We start from the raw sequence: 16,118 nt of genomic DNA on the forward strand, positions 1-16,118 counted from the left end.
AGAGGCCAGGGCCAGTGATCGGCTGTGAGGGACAAAGGGGACTTGTACTCAGGCTGCGTCTGAGCAGAGCAAGGGACACAATGGTTGGCACTTGTTCGGGCATCAGAGACACCTGGGACCTCTGTCTGTGGCTGACAGGAGCCGAGAGCCCGCACGGGGGTCCCCTTGTGCAGCACACACCCCTTTGGGGGAAGAGTCCTAGTGCTGGGGGAGGGGAAACACACTTACCAGGAGCAGAGCCAGCTTGGGCTCCACCCTCAGGGCTTCTGTTCCAACAACTTGGGATCAGGTCCCCTCCCCAACATGGGGCAGCAGTGGCCACGGAGCAGAGGGAAGTCCTGCCGCACACCTGGCTCCAGCTCTAGCCGCGCCGTCTCCAGCCCCCACCCCCAACTCCCTGGGTGATAACTGTCAGCACATCTCAGGAAAGACATGATGCAGCCACGTCAAATCCAGCTCTCCCACCAAAGGCACATGCAGTCTGCACAGGGGCACTCCCACAGAAGAACACCCCTTCCGGACCGCAGTAGGCAAGCGTTTCACCTACATTCACAGAGGCAGAAAAGGTCAAGTAAAGGGAAAGGCTTAACTGAAAGAGCAGGAGAAAGCCCTGAGAGCACACACGCTGAAACAGAAGTAAGCAGCTTGCCGGATAAAGAACTCAAAACTTTGGTAATAGAAGTGTTAAGTGAGTCAGAGAAAAGAATAAATGAATGCAGTGAGAGTTTTAACAAGGAACTGGAAAATATAAAAAAGACAATCAAAAATGAAGAATTCAATAACTAAAATTAAAAAAAAAAACACTCTGGAAGGAATGACTAGAAGATTTAGTGATACAGAAGAACATGTAAATGATGTGGAAGGTAGAATAATGAAAAGTACCCAGCCAGAACAGCAAAAAGAAAAGCAATTTTAAAAAATGAAAACAGTTTAAGAGACCTCTTAAATAACATTAAGCATATCAACATTCACATTATAAGGGTCCCAGAAAGGGGGGGGGGGCATTAAAAATGCATTTGAGGAAATTATGGCTGAAAACTTCCCAAACCTGAAAAAGGAAACAGATATCCACATACAGGAAGCACAGAGGGTCCTAAACAAGATGAACCCAAAGAGCCCCACACCAAGATATCATAATTAAAATGGCTAAAGTTAAAAATAAAGAATTCTAAAGGCAGCAAGAGAAAAACAAGGGGTCATGTAAAAGGGAACCCCCATAAGGCTATCAGCTGATTTCTCTGAAGAAACTTGTCAGTGTCATGATGTATTCACGTGGCTAAAAGGGAAAACTTGTAATCTAGGATACTCTACCCAGAAAGATTATTATTTAGAATTGAAAAAGAGATAAAGAACTTCTCAGACAAGCAAAAACTCAAGAGTTCAACACTAAATCTACCCTACAAAAAAAAAAAAAAAGAATCAAAGGATCATAGTGATTACTATGAATAATTATATGCCAATAAAATGGACAACCTAGAAGAAATAGACAAATTCTTAGAAATGTATAATCAATCTTCCAAGACTGAAATAGGAAGATATAGAAAATATACACAGACCAGTTACCAGTAATGATATTGAATCCATAATTTTAAAAAACCCTAGCAAACAAAAGCCCAGGATTAGACAGCTTCACAGGTGAATTCTCGCAAACATTTAGAGAAGAGTTAACACCTATCCTTCTCAAACTATTCCAAAAAATTGCAGAAGAAGGAACACTTCCAAACTCATTCTGTGAGGTCAGTATCACACTGATACCAACATCAGACAAAGATTTCACACACACACACACAAAATTAGTGGCCAATATTACTGAAGAACATAGATGGAAAAAATCTTCACCAAAATATTAGCAAACTGACTGCAACAATATATTAAAAGGATCATACACCATGATCAAGTGGGATTTATCCCAGGGATACAAGGATGTTTCAATACCAGCAAATTAATCAATGTAATACCCCACACTTACAAATTAAAGAGTAAAAATCATATGATTGTCTTAATAAATGTGGAAAAAACTTTTGGCAGAATTCAACATCCACTTGTAATAAAAACTCTCAACAAAGTGGGTGGAGAGGGAACACACTTCAGCATAATAAAGAACATAAATGGCAAGCCCACAGCTGTCGCACTCAGTGGTGAAGAGCTGAAAGCATTTCTTCTAAGATCAGGACTCAGACAGGGGTGCCCACTTCCACCACCTTTATTCAACATAGTACTGGAAGTCCTAGCCACAGCATTCAGACAAGAAAAATAAACAGAAGGAATCCAAACTGGAAAGGAAGAAGTAAAACTGTCACTGTTTGCAGATGACATATTATACATAGAAAATCTTAAAGATACCACCAAAAATCTACTAATCTCATCAATCAATTCAGTAAAATTTCAGGATACAAAATTAATATCCAAATCTGTTGCATTTCTATACACTGACAAGGAACTATCAGAAAGAGAAATTAAGAAAAAAAATCCCATTTACAATTGCATCAAAAAAAAAAAAAAAAAGAAAAGAAAAACCTCCTAGGCTAAATCTAACTAAGTCAGTAAGAGACCTTTATTGGGAAAACTATAAGACACTGATGAAAGAACTTGAAGACAACACAAACAGATGGAAAGCTATCCTGTGTTCATGGATTGGAAGGATTAATATTGTTAAAATGACCATAGAACCGAAGGCAATCTACAGATTCAGTGCAATCCCTATCAAAATACCAATGACATTTTTCACAGAAGTAGAATAAATAATTCTAAAATTTGACTGGAAACACAAAAGATCCCGAATAGCCAAAATAATCTTGAGGGAAAAAAATGAAGTTGGAGGTATCACACTCTTCGATTTCAAACTATGCTACAAAGTCAAAGTAATCAAAATAGTATGGTATTGGCATGAAAACAGACACACAGATCAATGGAACAGAACAGAGAGCCCAGAAACGTACCCACACTTATATGGGAAATTAATCTCTGACAATGAGGTAAGAATATACAATAGGGAAAATATAGCCTCTTCAGTAAATGGTGTTGGGAAAAATGGACAGCTACATGCAAGAGTCAAACTGGACTACTCTCTCACACCATGTAAAAAAATTAATTTAAAATAGATTAAATACTTAAATGTAAGACCTGAAACCATGGAAGTTCTAGAAGAAAATATAGACAGATACAGACAGTACACTCTTTGACACTGGTGCTAGTAATTTTTTTTTTAATTTATCTCCTTAAGCAAGAGAAACAAAAGAAAAAATAAATAGAAAAAAATAGGACTACATCAAATTAAAAGTCTTTTGCACAATGAAGGAAACTACCAACAAAACAAGAAGGCCACCTACTGAATGGGAAAAGATAGTTGCAAATGATATCCTCAGTCAGGGGTTAATATCCAAAATATATAAAGAACTCCTACAATTCAACATCAAAAAAACAGAGACAAATCTACTGAAAAACGGGCAGAGGATCTGAATGGACATTTTTGCAAAGAAGACATACAGATGGTCAATAGGCATGTTAAAGGATGCGCAGCATCACTAATCATCAGAGAAAAGCAAATCAAAACCACAATGAGCTCGCACCTCACACCTGTCAGAATGGCTATCATCAAAAAGATGACAAATAGCAAGTATTGGCAGGATGTGGAGAAAAGAGAATCATTGTGCACTGTTGTTGGGAATGAAAATCGATGCAACTACCATGGAAAACAGCGCGAGATTCATCAAAAAATTAAAAATAAAGCCACCATTGATCTCACAATCTCACTCCTGGGTATTTATCTGAAAAGAAATGAAAACACTAATTTGAAAAGATACATGTACCTCTATGTTCATTGTGGCAATATTCACAATAGCCAAGATACAGAAGCAACCTAAGTGTCGACTGATAGATTTGTGGATAAAGAAGATGTGGTCTATACAGATACGATGGAATACTACTCAGACATAAAAAGAATGAAATCTTGCCATTTGCAGCAACATGGATGGACTTGGGGGGCATTATTCTAAATGAAATAATTCAGACAGGAAAGACAAATACTTTATGAGTTTGCTTATATGTGGAATCAAAAAAAAAAATGAACAAACATAACAAAATAGAAACAGAGTCATAGATACAGAGAACAAACAGGTGGTTATCAAGAGGGAAGGGCCGTGTGGGGAGGAATGAAATAGGTGAGAGAGATTAAGAGGTACAAACTTCCAGTTGCAAAACAGATGAGTCATGGGTATGAAATGCACAGCATGGGGAATATAGTCAATATCTATGTACTATCTTTGAGTGGTGACATACCAGAGCTAGACTTATTGTGGTGATCATTTTGAAATGTATAGAAATATTGCATCTCTATGCTGTGCAACAGGAAAAACAAACACTCATAGAAAAAGTGATCAGATTTGTGATTACCAGAGGCAGGGGCAGGGGAGAGGGAACTGGACGAAGGCAGTCAGCAAGTACAAACTTCCAGTTATAAGATAAGCTAAGTACCAGGGATGTAATGTACAACATGATAAATACAATGAACACTGCTGTATGTTATCTATGGAAGTTATTAAGAGAGTAAATCTTATGAGTTCTCATCACAAGGAAAATGGTTTTTCCTATTTCTTTAATTTTGCATCTGTGTAAGATGATGGATGCTCACTGAACTTATTGTGGTCATCATTTCATGATGTGTGTAAGTCAAATCATTGTGTGTAGACCTTAAATTTATACAGTGCTTTATGTCAATTAAATCTCAATAAAACTGGAAGGAAAAAAAAAGATTAGAGGCTTTAAAGTTAGTCCCAAGTTCAAATCTGAGCTTTTCCCCAAACTACTTGTGACCTTAAGCTACGTTTCCCCCTTTAAGCCTCACATTCTCATCTATATAAAGGGGATAATGCGAATAAATTCACGTGTTTAGGTAAGGAGTAAAGTAGATGCTTCTCGGTGTCAATTGCTCAGCTACTGGCATTATTGGAGCTGTCTGAGAGTAACCAACAGAGGGCAGCCCTGCAAGGGAAAACTGAGATTCCATACCTGGTACTTAAAACTAAACTCAGAAGCAAATCAGTTGAGTTATGTGTTGTAACTTTGATAGCAGCATTCACTAAAGAATTCTAAGCTTGGTTGCATTTTCGTTATTCCACCTGAAGGTGGAGAAAGAGATGGGAAAAAAACACTGAGGGCATGTGCCCTTCTGAGAAGGTGTGGCCATCGACACCCAGGGAGCATTTTCAACTACTTCAGTTCGTCATCCTACTGCCAAATCATTGTCTGTCGTTCTCTGTTTTCACCTGTATTTTTCCTTCTCTCCTTTTCCTCCATTGAATAGTTATGAACATACTCCATATATTTTTCATTTCCCTCAATTTTAGATGTTCTTTATGTAGAATCAGTTGTAGGAGGAACTTACCTGGCAAAATTCTCCCTAGAAGAAACAAAATTGTCATTTTCAAAGGTCTCCTTTTTGGCTTAATTAGTTTGACTTTTATTAAAATCACAATTACCACTATAAATACACAGAAAATGCAAATCCAAATCTAACTGAGTAAATTATTCACGATCTTTCCTCTTCAGAGCTAAAAATTTTCACTTTGTCCTTTAATATAGTAGTCCTAATATGTTCTCTGTGTTATTATTCATGATAATGAAAATTATTTTTAAATATTGAGGCCAGAGTAAGTAAATGATGGTATAAAGTGGCATTTATCAGGAGGTTTTAATAATATGGAAGTACTTGTTTTACCTGCAGCAAGATCACAGCTTACTTACGGGCTACACCTCAAATGGGGTGGGGGTGGGGAAGTCCATTTTTTCCCCTCTGGAAGCTATTCTTAACTCCCTTTTGAGCTCTTTCTCCGCTGGAGAGTGGAGGGGTGGGAAGAAATAAGAGAGGGAGAGGTTGGAGTTTAATATAGTCCAACCCAGTTTTTAAAACGTCGTCTGATCAATAGTTTAAGCAATCACTTTAGGCAACTGAGTTCCCGTGGAATATAGTCAGGCTCAAAAATCCTCTCCCACACTCCTCTCTTCTCCAAGGTGGTCTCTGGATGTATGGCGGAGTCGGGGTGAGGGGGACTCTCTTGTCTCACAAGGTCCTTTGAAAAGTTTCTATTCCCGTAGTCCCCTCCCCTGTGATCTCTTAGTCTTGCCCCTGGTATCTGCCTGACCGCTGGTATTCTCATTGCCTCCAATCTGCCCAACCAGGGCAAGTAGGAACCAAAAATGCAACCTTAGGTGGTGGTAGGAAGAGGAACAAGGAACTTGTTACTCAACCTTGTAAAACCAGACCTCTCTCCTCAGTCTCCCGCCTTCCCATCAAGCACCAGGACTGGGACAGGATCTCCCTCCTTCCTATAGGGACGCCCTCCTTCCCCCTTTCCCGGATACTATAATGGGCAGAATGTTGAGAGAAAGAAAACAGTTTACTGGTAAGGGAACATATATCAGAAAATATCTCACAAATATTATATCCATTTTATAATGTAAAGAGGGAAAAAGCAAGGCGCAAAATGTGTTTACACTATCATCAGAAATTATATAGTATGTGTACAGAAAAGTCTAGAGCTATATACATCATTTTTTTATTTTTTTTTACTTTTTTTAACATTTTTTATTGATTTATAATCATTTTACAATGTTGTGTCAAATTCCAGTGTTCAGCACAATTTTTCAGTTATTCACGGACATATACACACTCGTCACATTTTTTTCTCTGTGAGTTATCATAACATTTTGTGTATATTTCCCTGTGCTATACAGTGTAGTCTATTCTACAATTTTGAAATCCCAGTCTATCCCTTCCCACCCTCCACCCCCCTGGTAACCACAAGTCTGTATTCTCTGTCTGTGAGTCTATTTCTGTCCTTTATTTACGCTTTGTTTTTGTTTGTTTGTTTTTGTTTTTGTTTTTTAGATTCCACATATGAGCGATCTCATATGGTATTTTTCTTTGTCTTTCTGGCTTACTTCACTTAGAATGACATTCTCCAGGAGCATCCATGTTGCTGCAAATGGCATTATGTTGTCGGTTTTTATGGCTGAGTAGTATTCCATTGTATAAATATACCACATCTTCTTTATCCAGTCACCTGTTGTTGGACATTTAGGCTGTTTCCATGTTTTGGCTATTGTAAATAGTGCTGCTATGAACATTGGGGTGCAGGTGTCATCCTGAAGTAGATTTCCTTCTGGATATAAGCCCAGGAGTGGGATTCCTGGGTCATATGGTAAGTCTATTCCTAGTCTTTTGAGGAATCTCCACACTGTTTTCCATAGTGGCTGCACCAAACTGCATTCCCACCAGCAGTGTAGGAGGGTTCCCCTTTCTCCACAGCCTCTCCAGCATTTGTCATTTGTAGATTTTTGAATGACGGCCATTCTGACTGGTGTGAGGTGATACATCATTTTTAAAATGATTTTATTTTTTGTTTTATTTGTTTGTTTAATGGAGGTACTGGGGATTGTACCTCGTGCATGCTAAGCACACACTCTACCACTGAGCTCACCCTCGCCCCTCAAAATTTTAAATAAACCTTATTTTTAAATTGTATGAACAAAATGTTATTACAGAGTTGCTTTTCAGCAACCACAACTCGGAATTTGACTTTATCTCCACTCTTGCAGGATACACTTATCACTCATCTTTCCCATGAGCTTTGTTCAGTCCTTCTGAGACCACTGCCTGTGAAACAGTAAGCCAACTGGAAGGCAAAACTCAGGGAGGGGTGCAGAAAGCAGTTTTCCTCCAACTCCAGCAGAAGGCACCTGCAAAAATATGCTACTTTCACTTATAATAATTTTTAAACTAAAATCACAGGAAGTGGTAGTTGCTGTTAATGTTAATAAGCCCAGGGAATAAGATATCTTGTTTTGCTTTCTTTTGTAGGTCACCAGATCAATCTCAAAGTCAAGCATATGAACCTACTGTTAAAAATGTCCAATATCAGCAAAATAACAAGGTAAATTCATATTTTTATATGTCAGTTTTAATTACTGAATTTGAATTTTGAAGGAAATTTCTGGGCCTGACTTACTTCAAATAGAGATAAGTAAAAGCGCTTTTCCTTTATTTGCCAAGCTTTTAAATTTAGTATTTTAAGAGGGAAAAGGGCATTTCCTGGTGCAAAAAGGACAGACAGAGGCTGGCATTAACTGATATGTGTAGATAAAACAGTAAAATAACAGAAATAATCCAAATATTGTTTATAGTATATTTTACACCATAGAATATATAATATATATTATATAACATATATAATAATAGTATAATATTCTTAAACTTTTCTTATAGAAATATACATTCAATTTATCAAATGCATTTCAACAAGGTTGAAATTTTCATAATAATGATTTATATTCCCGGAACTGAGTAACTATATATATATATATAATACTTGTAAAATAGCTTTTTATTTCAAATTATCAGCTAAAGCAAATATATCTAGAACATGATTGTGAACAATGAGTAACTTCAAAAATTCCTAAAACTTCATCCTCAGATAAACATTCCTTCCAGTGTCCTAAATGTCTCTTTTGAAATACTCATCCGCTCAATCAACTTATTTGACTAAAATAATTTTATTTTACAAAGGGAATTAACTTTTCTAATAATCAGGTTAAATACAGCTTACACAGAGCTTTTTAAATAACTTTTGGGAAAATACCTTGAATAATTTTTAGCCTAAAATTGCCAAATTTCAAAAATTATACCTAGTCTTTGATGGTAAGAGTGACACTCAGCTAGTGTCCACTCCACCTGAGGTCTCTTTCTATATAGTGCTAGATGGAAACAAACGCTGCAAAACTTGCAATTGAAACTAGTCATCACAGTCAATATACAGCCAAGGATACCGCGCCTGTCACACCAAATGCTAGTCTCAACTTCATGTGTCCAAGCGCACACAGGGAATAATGTGTACCATTCTGACTTCCAGAAACAAAGAAAATTGGAAAGACAGGAAAGATTCAACTTTGGGCCATAAAATCACAATAGGACACAGGATCTGATGTTAACAAAATGCCCAGGATGACGTAAATGCCAACTGAATCTGGAAGTACCAAGTAGAATCAAGAACCACATTTCAAATGAAGCAGCAGCTTGGACTAATGATATCTGCTCTGGTTGGAAGGGAACACAGGGCTTAGATTCACAAACTATTTGCCACCCTTGTTTCAAGAGATCGATTCAGCCTGAGAATCTAATAGGTTTAAGAAGAGATAGAACAGATTCGTAGTAGGTTGTAAAGGTAGGAATGTTTGGGGGTCGGGGCAGGCATCTCCCACCTTTCAAAGAAGACACCCTAAATGGCAAGCATGTTATCTCATCCACCAGCAGAGGTAAGGTCGGAATGAACCAGTGGTTTGATCTTGGGTGGCATTTCTAAAGTTCTTAAAACAATTTCTCTTCCAGGTAACCAGGAAAAGTAATTCTGAATTACTGAATGCAGGATATGAAGAATTTAATCATCAAGATTGGGAAGCATATTAAAAACTGGAAATGTACAAATTATCATTTAATCTGTCTCGAGAGATGGCATGCTTTCTCAAGGAAAACCGTATCCACTCTGTCAAAATTCTGAAAACATAAGCAGACGTATTTACCGGTCATCGGAATCCAGGCATGTAGGTGACACTGAGAACCAGAACACAATACATTTTAACTAAAGAAAAGTCATATCCATGAAGATCAAGAAATTCTGAAGGAAAAGGCTTATTATCAAAACCCAAAACACAATCAGTGAAACATATTTTGGTTATTCCTGGGTGATAGTCAAGGTGATAGCAACCCAGATTTGTGTCCAGCTGCCCTTAAAATACTGCTCACAGATTATTTACAAGTGCAACTTACTTATTATCTGGGGAGGGTGTGGGATTGACAATATATTGGGAAACAAAGCTCTTCATATGTTAGAAAGTACATAAAAGATGACTACGTATGCAAGGAGATGCAGGATGAATGCATACGTAAAACTCACACCGTACGTAAACTGTGGTGAGTACATAGATGCTCCAATTTCGTCTGTAACTCACAGACCCCTTTAGTTCTTAGGCACATTAGTTTTATAAGAAATCACTGCTTCCACAGTAGATAATTTTGTTGCCAATAATTTCTAAGTTGTTCCCTTAAAGAAAAGAACTGGGATATACATATCATGGAGAATCGTATTTTTCTTGTTAATGCATAAAGTTATTTCGAAGAAAGACACTATATTGGGAAAAAAGTGAAGTTATACTCTGTGACATAACTAATTTGTTTTCCACCACAGATGAACTATGTCTTCCTATAATTTAATAGCTTTGTTGAATACTCCTTTACACGGTAGTGTGTGCATCGGTAGACTGGCATCAAGGTATTCCAGCTCAGCCAGTTTTTAATGTGCTACTTAATGGAAAATGAATTCCTCTGTATCTCTTTCAAATGTTCGACTATCAAGTATATTTGCGGTAAAACTTTAATTTCAATAAAATGTAAGCACCATGTTCATAGATTTATGAGTGTTTTACTAGATATTCTTTGGATTTGCTTTATAGATGATGATAAATGATTTTAAGCATAATTTTAATGCTGCCAAAAGACAGCAACATATTAAACAGTAGTAGCAACATTTTAGCAGTAAACTTCAAAAGTAAAAACAAAATATTTCCTGATAATAGACAATCTTTTGGGAATTGACTTTCCCCCCTGGTTACAAACCCTTGGGACCACTCATGTTTGTCTCACAGATGCACAGCTTTCATCCCTATTTCCATCCCAATCCTGCCCAAAAGGGAGGAGCTGTATGATACAGGACAAGGATTCTGAATTGTGATATGGTGGGAAAGTGCCACAAAGCAAAGAATGGCAGCAAGAGATGTACCTACTCACTTTCACATCCTTGGAACTCACCAGAGGAAAACATGCTTGTTAGAGGCATGACAGGTGAACCTATTGTGAAAAGAATTCCATTGAAAGAAAATGAAAATCTAAAACTGTCACCTCTCCATAATGTGCCCTCTACCCTGGACATTTCAGTTGTGCTCTAACTTTCACAGAGAATGTAGTTTTCGATGTGGAAAGAGAAGCAGGCGAAAACTCAACCTTTCTGAAGCAAGTGCCTCTCACTCTTTGGACCATACTTTTTCTATTGGTCTTTCCCAACCAACCAGAGAAGAGCTGTGGGTCTTTCCCAACCAACCAGAGAAGAGCTGTGGGTCTTTCCCAACCAACCAGAGAAGAGCTGTGGGTCTTTCCCACCAACCAGAGAAGAGCTGCTGAGGTAAGCTGGCCTGCGTCTCCCTGCACTCTCAGAAGGCCCGTCTGGATCACAGTAGGTTCCACATGAAGTAGCCAGTATAGACCACCTGTATTTGACGTCTTGGGGAGGACCTTTCTTTGGGTTCCCAGTTTTTCCATCCTGTGTCACCTCACAAATTGATTGATAAGGGTCTGGGGAAAGGCAGCCAAGATTTGGGTTTTCTCTAATCTAGGCAAAGGGAGTAGTCGTGACTCGTATATAGTCCTGCTTTTTCCCTAGGATGGAAAAACCTGTTTAAAAGTTTGGGGTCAAAGCTCAAGGATGTTTCAATCACCCAGGTCTCCTGCCTCTTCTTCTACCACCTAGCACAGGGTTTCCAGCTCTGGTGACTGGACGGAGCTTCAGGGTCCCGGCTTCTCCAATTTATTCCACCTGAGACAGAAGGCAACATGTGTACCATTTACAGCTTTTTTTGTTTATAACACCCTTTAACTGTAATAAAAGCACAAGAAACAAGAGGAAGTTCCACACAGAAAGCATTTATTATTTGTTTTTCCAGTACATCAGCATTTTAGAAAAGAGATACATTTTTAAGGAAATGAAAAATCAAGTTGAATTTTCAAAAGAGAAAAGAAAATGGCCAATTAATAAACCTATTTGGAGTTTGAAGGTGAAAGTCTGCATAGGAACAAATTAGGATTAAAGATTCTCTTTTTGATGTGCATTTTTTCCTGATTATCTCTTGATAAGCTTCATGAAAAATATGACAACCAAACTGCCTTCATACATTAGGTTAGTGATGGGGAAGGAAGAATGTATTGATTGGAAGTGAACTTAACTGTATTTGAAGATCTGGCCCTGGGAGGGAGAGGCCCCACCTCTGAAAGCCCCTGCCTCCACTTCATCCTTCTGCGGGGCTTATGCACAGAATGTGCACTTAGGGCTGGCCTTCTCCAGTGTCGCAGTGCCACTTCTATATGTATTTCTATATATGCTAAGAATTTACATGCCAGGTCCATCTTGGCCCGAGTTTTAGTAATCATAGGTTCTGCTCTTATATCATACACAATTCATTCTGAAACTTCACAACGATCTAGGCGTGTTTGGTTGCCTAAAACGCGTCAGTGTGTTCAGCCAGGGGTGTAGCGTCTTCAGGGGCGCACCCCTTTTCCTTCTCCTCCACCACATCCTTCTCTTTTCTTATTCTTACAACTGTCCCCTCCAACTTGTCCTTATGCTAGTTTTTAGGTGTCCTTTGCCCTCCTCTCCCTTGTGAGTTTATCTTCAGGGAGAAATAAAAATGCATAATCACTGTTCATGCTGGTGACTGATGCTGAACAGAGAAAAGCTGTCACACCTTCCGAAGATGCGGGGTGTTGTTTTGACTCTTTGTGCTTCACATGATTGGCGCAAAGGCATTTCTATCTCTTCCACGGTCTAGAACTATATTACCTAAGCTCTCTGGATCTCTGTTGCCTCTCCTGCAAAAGGAGTTAGGTCTACCACTAACACTGTATTAATTCACTGATTGATTCATTCAATAAATACTTATTCTACTGACCTGGGTACTTTTAAGGCACTTCAGGTAAAGAAACCAAAGATCTACCTATTTGGATTCCCTGAGAACCATGGTAATAACCTGTGAATGAAAACACCTTTTTAAAAATCCACTTAATAAAACTCTGCAAACAACAAATCCTCATTCTTCTTCTTGCCTGTTTCTGTTCTCTGAGTTTCCACAAATACCATTTATTTTCCACTTAAGCTGATCTCTTCTTTTGTGATCTGACTCAATCTTTTGTTTTACTGCTTGCAAAACAAAAGGGTTCACTATGTTACTGGGAAGAATGACCTATAAAAGTCCTTGCAGGAAGCAGTCATTATTTTTTTTTCATTATTTTTAAGTCATATTTTCTCACATCATCCTTTGAGAAGGTGTCATCTACTCACCCTTGCAACTAGGCAAACTCACTGTTCTCTTGGCATATGCGTATTAGAGAAACTTTCGGTGCTTATCCATAGCTCATAACACGTATCTCAAATGTGTTAGGGAAATTAGGAATTACATTATAACTGAATTGAATGTAAAACACTTTGTCTTCTCATTTTTAGTATTTTATGTACATCTACCTTTGCAAAGCGTACACTAAGGAAGGAAGTGGTATTGAGTGAGAGAAGCATTAAGAATTAGTTCTTAATGCACAGTATGCTAATTTAAACTTCAAATTTTAAATCTTAATTAAAGTGACTGATTAAAACATAAACTTGCTTTTGATTCATACAGTTTTCACCTAGTATTTATGGCTTGACTGTGAACACGGTAAAGCAGCTGTGTCAGCATTTTCCAGAACACTATTCCTGCCACTTCCCTTAAAGGATGCCGGGGTCCTAAGTCTCTCCAGCAAAGGGGCTCCTCTGTATACACAGATCTACCATAAGTAGGTTACTGTCAGTCTATCTGAACTGGGGCTGTTCTCCTGGTAGCCAACTTTTAACTCAGGAGACTACTTAAAATAGACAAAGTTTTAGGACAGCTGTGTGACATAATTAACAATCAAATGGTTTCAGATGAACTATAATTTTATTAGCTATTAAAGTAAAAAACTAGAGACTTGTAACAGTGCTTTGCTGAGACATATTTCTTACAAATTCTTCAGAACAGTAAGTTCCCTCATTACAATTATTTTAATCTGTTTGATGAGTTGTCCATCTACTGCCTACATGTGTCTAGGAGACACATAAAACTGTTTCTGAAAACAGTATTAAAGGGCAAGTCATGAAAAACCCATTTGGTTACTAGATTTTCTTCAAGGACTCTACTTGTTATTAGCTAAGAAAAAGTCTTACCATTCACTATCCTATACAAATAAAAACACCAGTTAAAGGCCAGTGATAAGAAGAAGAACAGGTCATTTATTTTCAGTAACCAAACCTTCTGTCACCAAATCACAGGGACCAAACGACCCAAGAGCGGGTGAGTCTATGCGGTAATAATACAGTCTTCAAAAGATAATGACATTCACATTCTCAACAGCACAGACAGGACCATTTAATTTCTTTAACAGAAGACAATCACTTGCACAGTGTCATAATAAATAAATATTTCTATACTAAGACACAGTATGAGAGAAGCAATTCGGAAGACAGTAACGGGCTCACAAGCGCTAATCCAATCAGCTGGGAGGTACTTTCCTAAATGAGGTACTAGGGAAAAAAATCGCTTGAAATTCATTTCAAAGGTTACGGTCTTTAAAAATCAGGGCGGAGGGGAAGTACAGAGAATAATTTTATTTTCTAATTTTATTCTAAAATACAAACAAGACTCCTTAAGATTATGTCAACAGAACTCGATGTATTTTTGTTTCCAAATTCCTAACATGAAAGTCATAAATATTAGGCTTGAAACTGCTGACATTTGATCAAAACCAACAGCACACAAAGAAAACTGTTTTAAAATTATCAGTTACATGAAACAAGCAATTCCTAAGTACAGGGCTCTTGAATACAAAGCTTATAAAAGAGTTCTACAATTACCAAAATCTCAGAGGCCAAAAAAGATACTAGCAATTTTTTTTAAAAACAATGCTTTGAAGCAGAGTACTAGTTTAAATTATATGAAACAACCTGGACAAGATTCTGATGCAAAATCACAACTGAGATGAGGATGAAAGAATATCTGAATTCAGCCCAGTTAAACCACAGAGCCACCTAAAGCCTATTTCCTTTTCCAAATGAAACAAGAGTTATCTCAAAACTTTTAAGCTTTTAAATGATCAGCATTTCCTTTATCTGTCTGTGGAATATAAGAACATATTCTTAAAGCAAGACGATGTGAAAAAAAAGCAAAACAAATCTGTGCAGGACGCTCTGCCTGCTTTATCACAGACTGCATCAATACATTAAGGCTCCTTCCAGAATTCTAGAACTTCAGGTGAATTCTATTCAAACTAAGACACTGCAGAACAGGGGGGATAAAATTAAAATTTCCACCTCTGATGGAAACTTCCATGAATTTCAGAAAAAGTGAGCAAAGTATACAGCTTTCAGATGAAAAACATCAGTGCCTTGATCACTTTAAGTGCCTTAATTTTTTGAAACAATTTAAGCAAAGGTTTCTTTATTCCAGTTATCTGGTACTGTGCCATCTTGAAAAAAAAAAAAAGCAAGAATTCTGCATTTTTTTAAAAAATCTCTTTTCCTAGAGAACAATTACGATGGATTTAAGGTAGTCTGCTGGCAAAGAATGAAAAATGTCAGAATCTGTGCAAGAGTAACAAGTATTAGAATGATGAGAAGTTTACCAGTTACAGCCAGATACAGGGAAATATTTTTTAGGTCCCAAATTCACAAATGTAATTAGCCTTAAATGAACAAAAAGCCATGATTAATAAAATCTGTTCACTTTGTTTAAGTGATTCTAACCTGATGGTGGAATGGTTGACTCTCAGGGGCTCACTCCCTACCTCGTGCCGCGGCAGGGACTCTCGGCTGCAAGCTCATTGCAGCAGCTACTTTAACAGGTTCTGCAGCATGGCCGTGGCATAGGTGGGCCTGGCCTGTCTGCTCTCAATTGCATTCTGGAGGTACTGGATGCCTCCACAGCGTTCCCAAATCTCTTCGAATTGTCTTGGCAAAATCTCAGCACCACGCTTTCGAGTCAGGCCCGTCTCTTCGAGATTCAGCTCACACATCTCCATGTCATCCTTACCTGCACAGGTGAGAAGTCAGAATCAACGCACCTCTCTGCAGAACCATTTAGCACTAACTTTTTTCTTGAAATGTCTCATCAATTCTCATAGATTTGAGAACCTTTAAAGCTTTATTTCCTTTCTCAAGATTTAAATCTGCTTATTATTAGTAAGTTCACCAGACACAAACCAATCCTCCACCAAGTACACTCTGGAAATGTAT

General features: G+C 37.9%; 2 protein-coding genes across 7 annotated transcripts in view; one reads left to right on the top strand and one right to left on the bottom strand.

The window, feature by feature from the left end:
• IMPG1 (interphotoreceptor matrix proteoglycan 1) overlaps positions 1-8,069 on the top strand; it is a 98,942-nt gene extending 90,873 nt beyond the window's left edge. Inside the window, exon 16 of the mRNA XM_011000244.3 lies at positions 7,859-8,069. Within this exon, the coding sequence (XP_010998546.3) occupies positions 7,859-7,982 (124 nt within the window). The 3' untranslated portion in view covers positions 7,983-8,069. The remainder of the gene's footprint in view (positions 1-7,858) is intronic.
• A 6,031-nt stretch (positions 8,070-14,100) lies between these two features.
• The window catches only part of MYO6 (myosin VI), a 127,311-nt gene continuing 125,293 nt past the window's right edge, over positions 14,101-16,118 (bottom strand). For all 6 annotated transcript variants that reach the window (XM_031455959.2, XM_031455958.2, XM_064486931.1 and 3 more), the window contains one exon: positions 14,101-15,915. In XM_031455959.2, the coding sequence (XP_031311819.1) occupies positions 15,716-15,915 (200 nt within the window). In that variant the 3' untranslated portion in view covers positions 14,101-15,715. The remainder of the gene's footprint in view (positions 15,916-16,118) is intronic.

The sequence above is a fragment of the Camelus dromedarius genome, chromosome 6 (assembly GCF_036321535.1).
Source record: "Camelus dromedarius isolate mCamDro1 chromosome 6, mCamDro1.pat, whole genome shotgun sequence".
NCBI lineage: Eukaryota > Metazoa > Chordata > Mammalia > Artiodactyla > Camelidae > Camelus > Camelus dromedarius.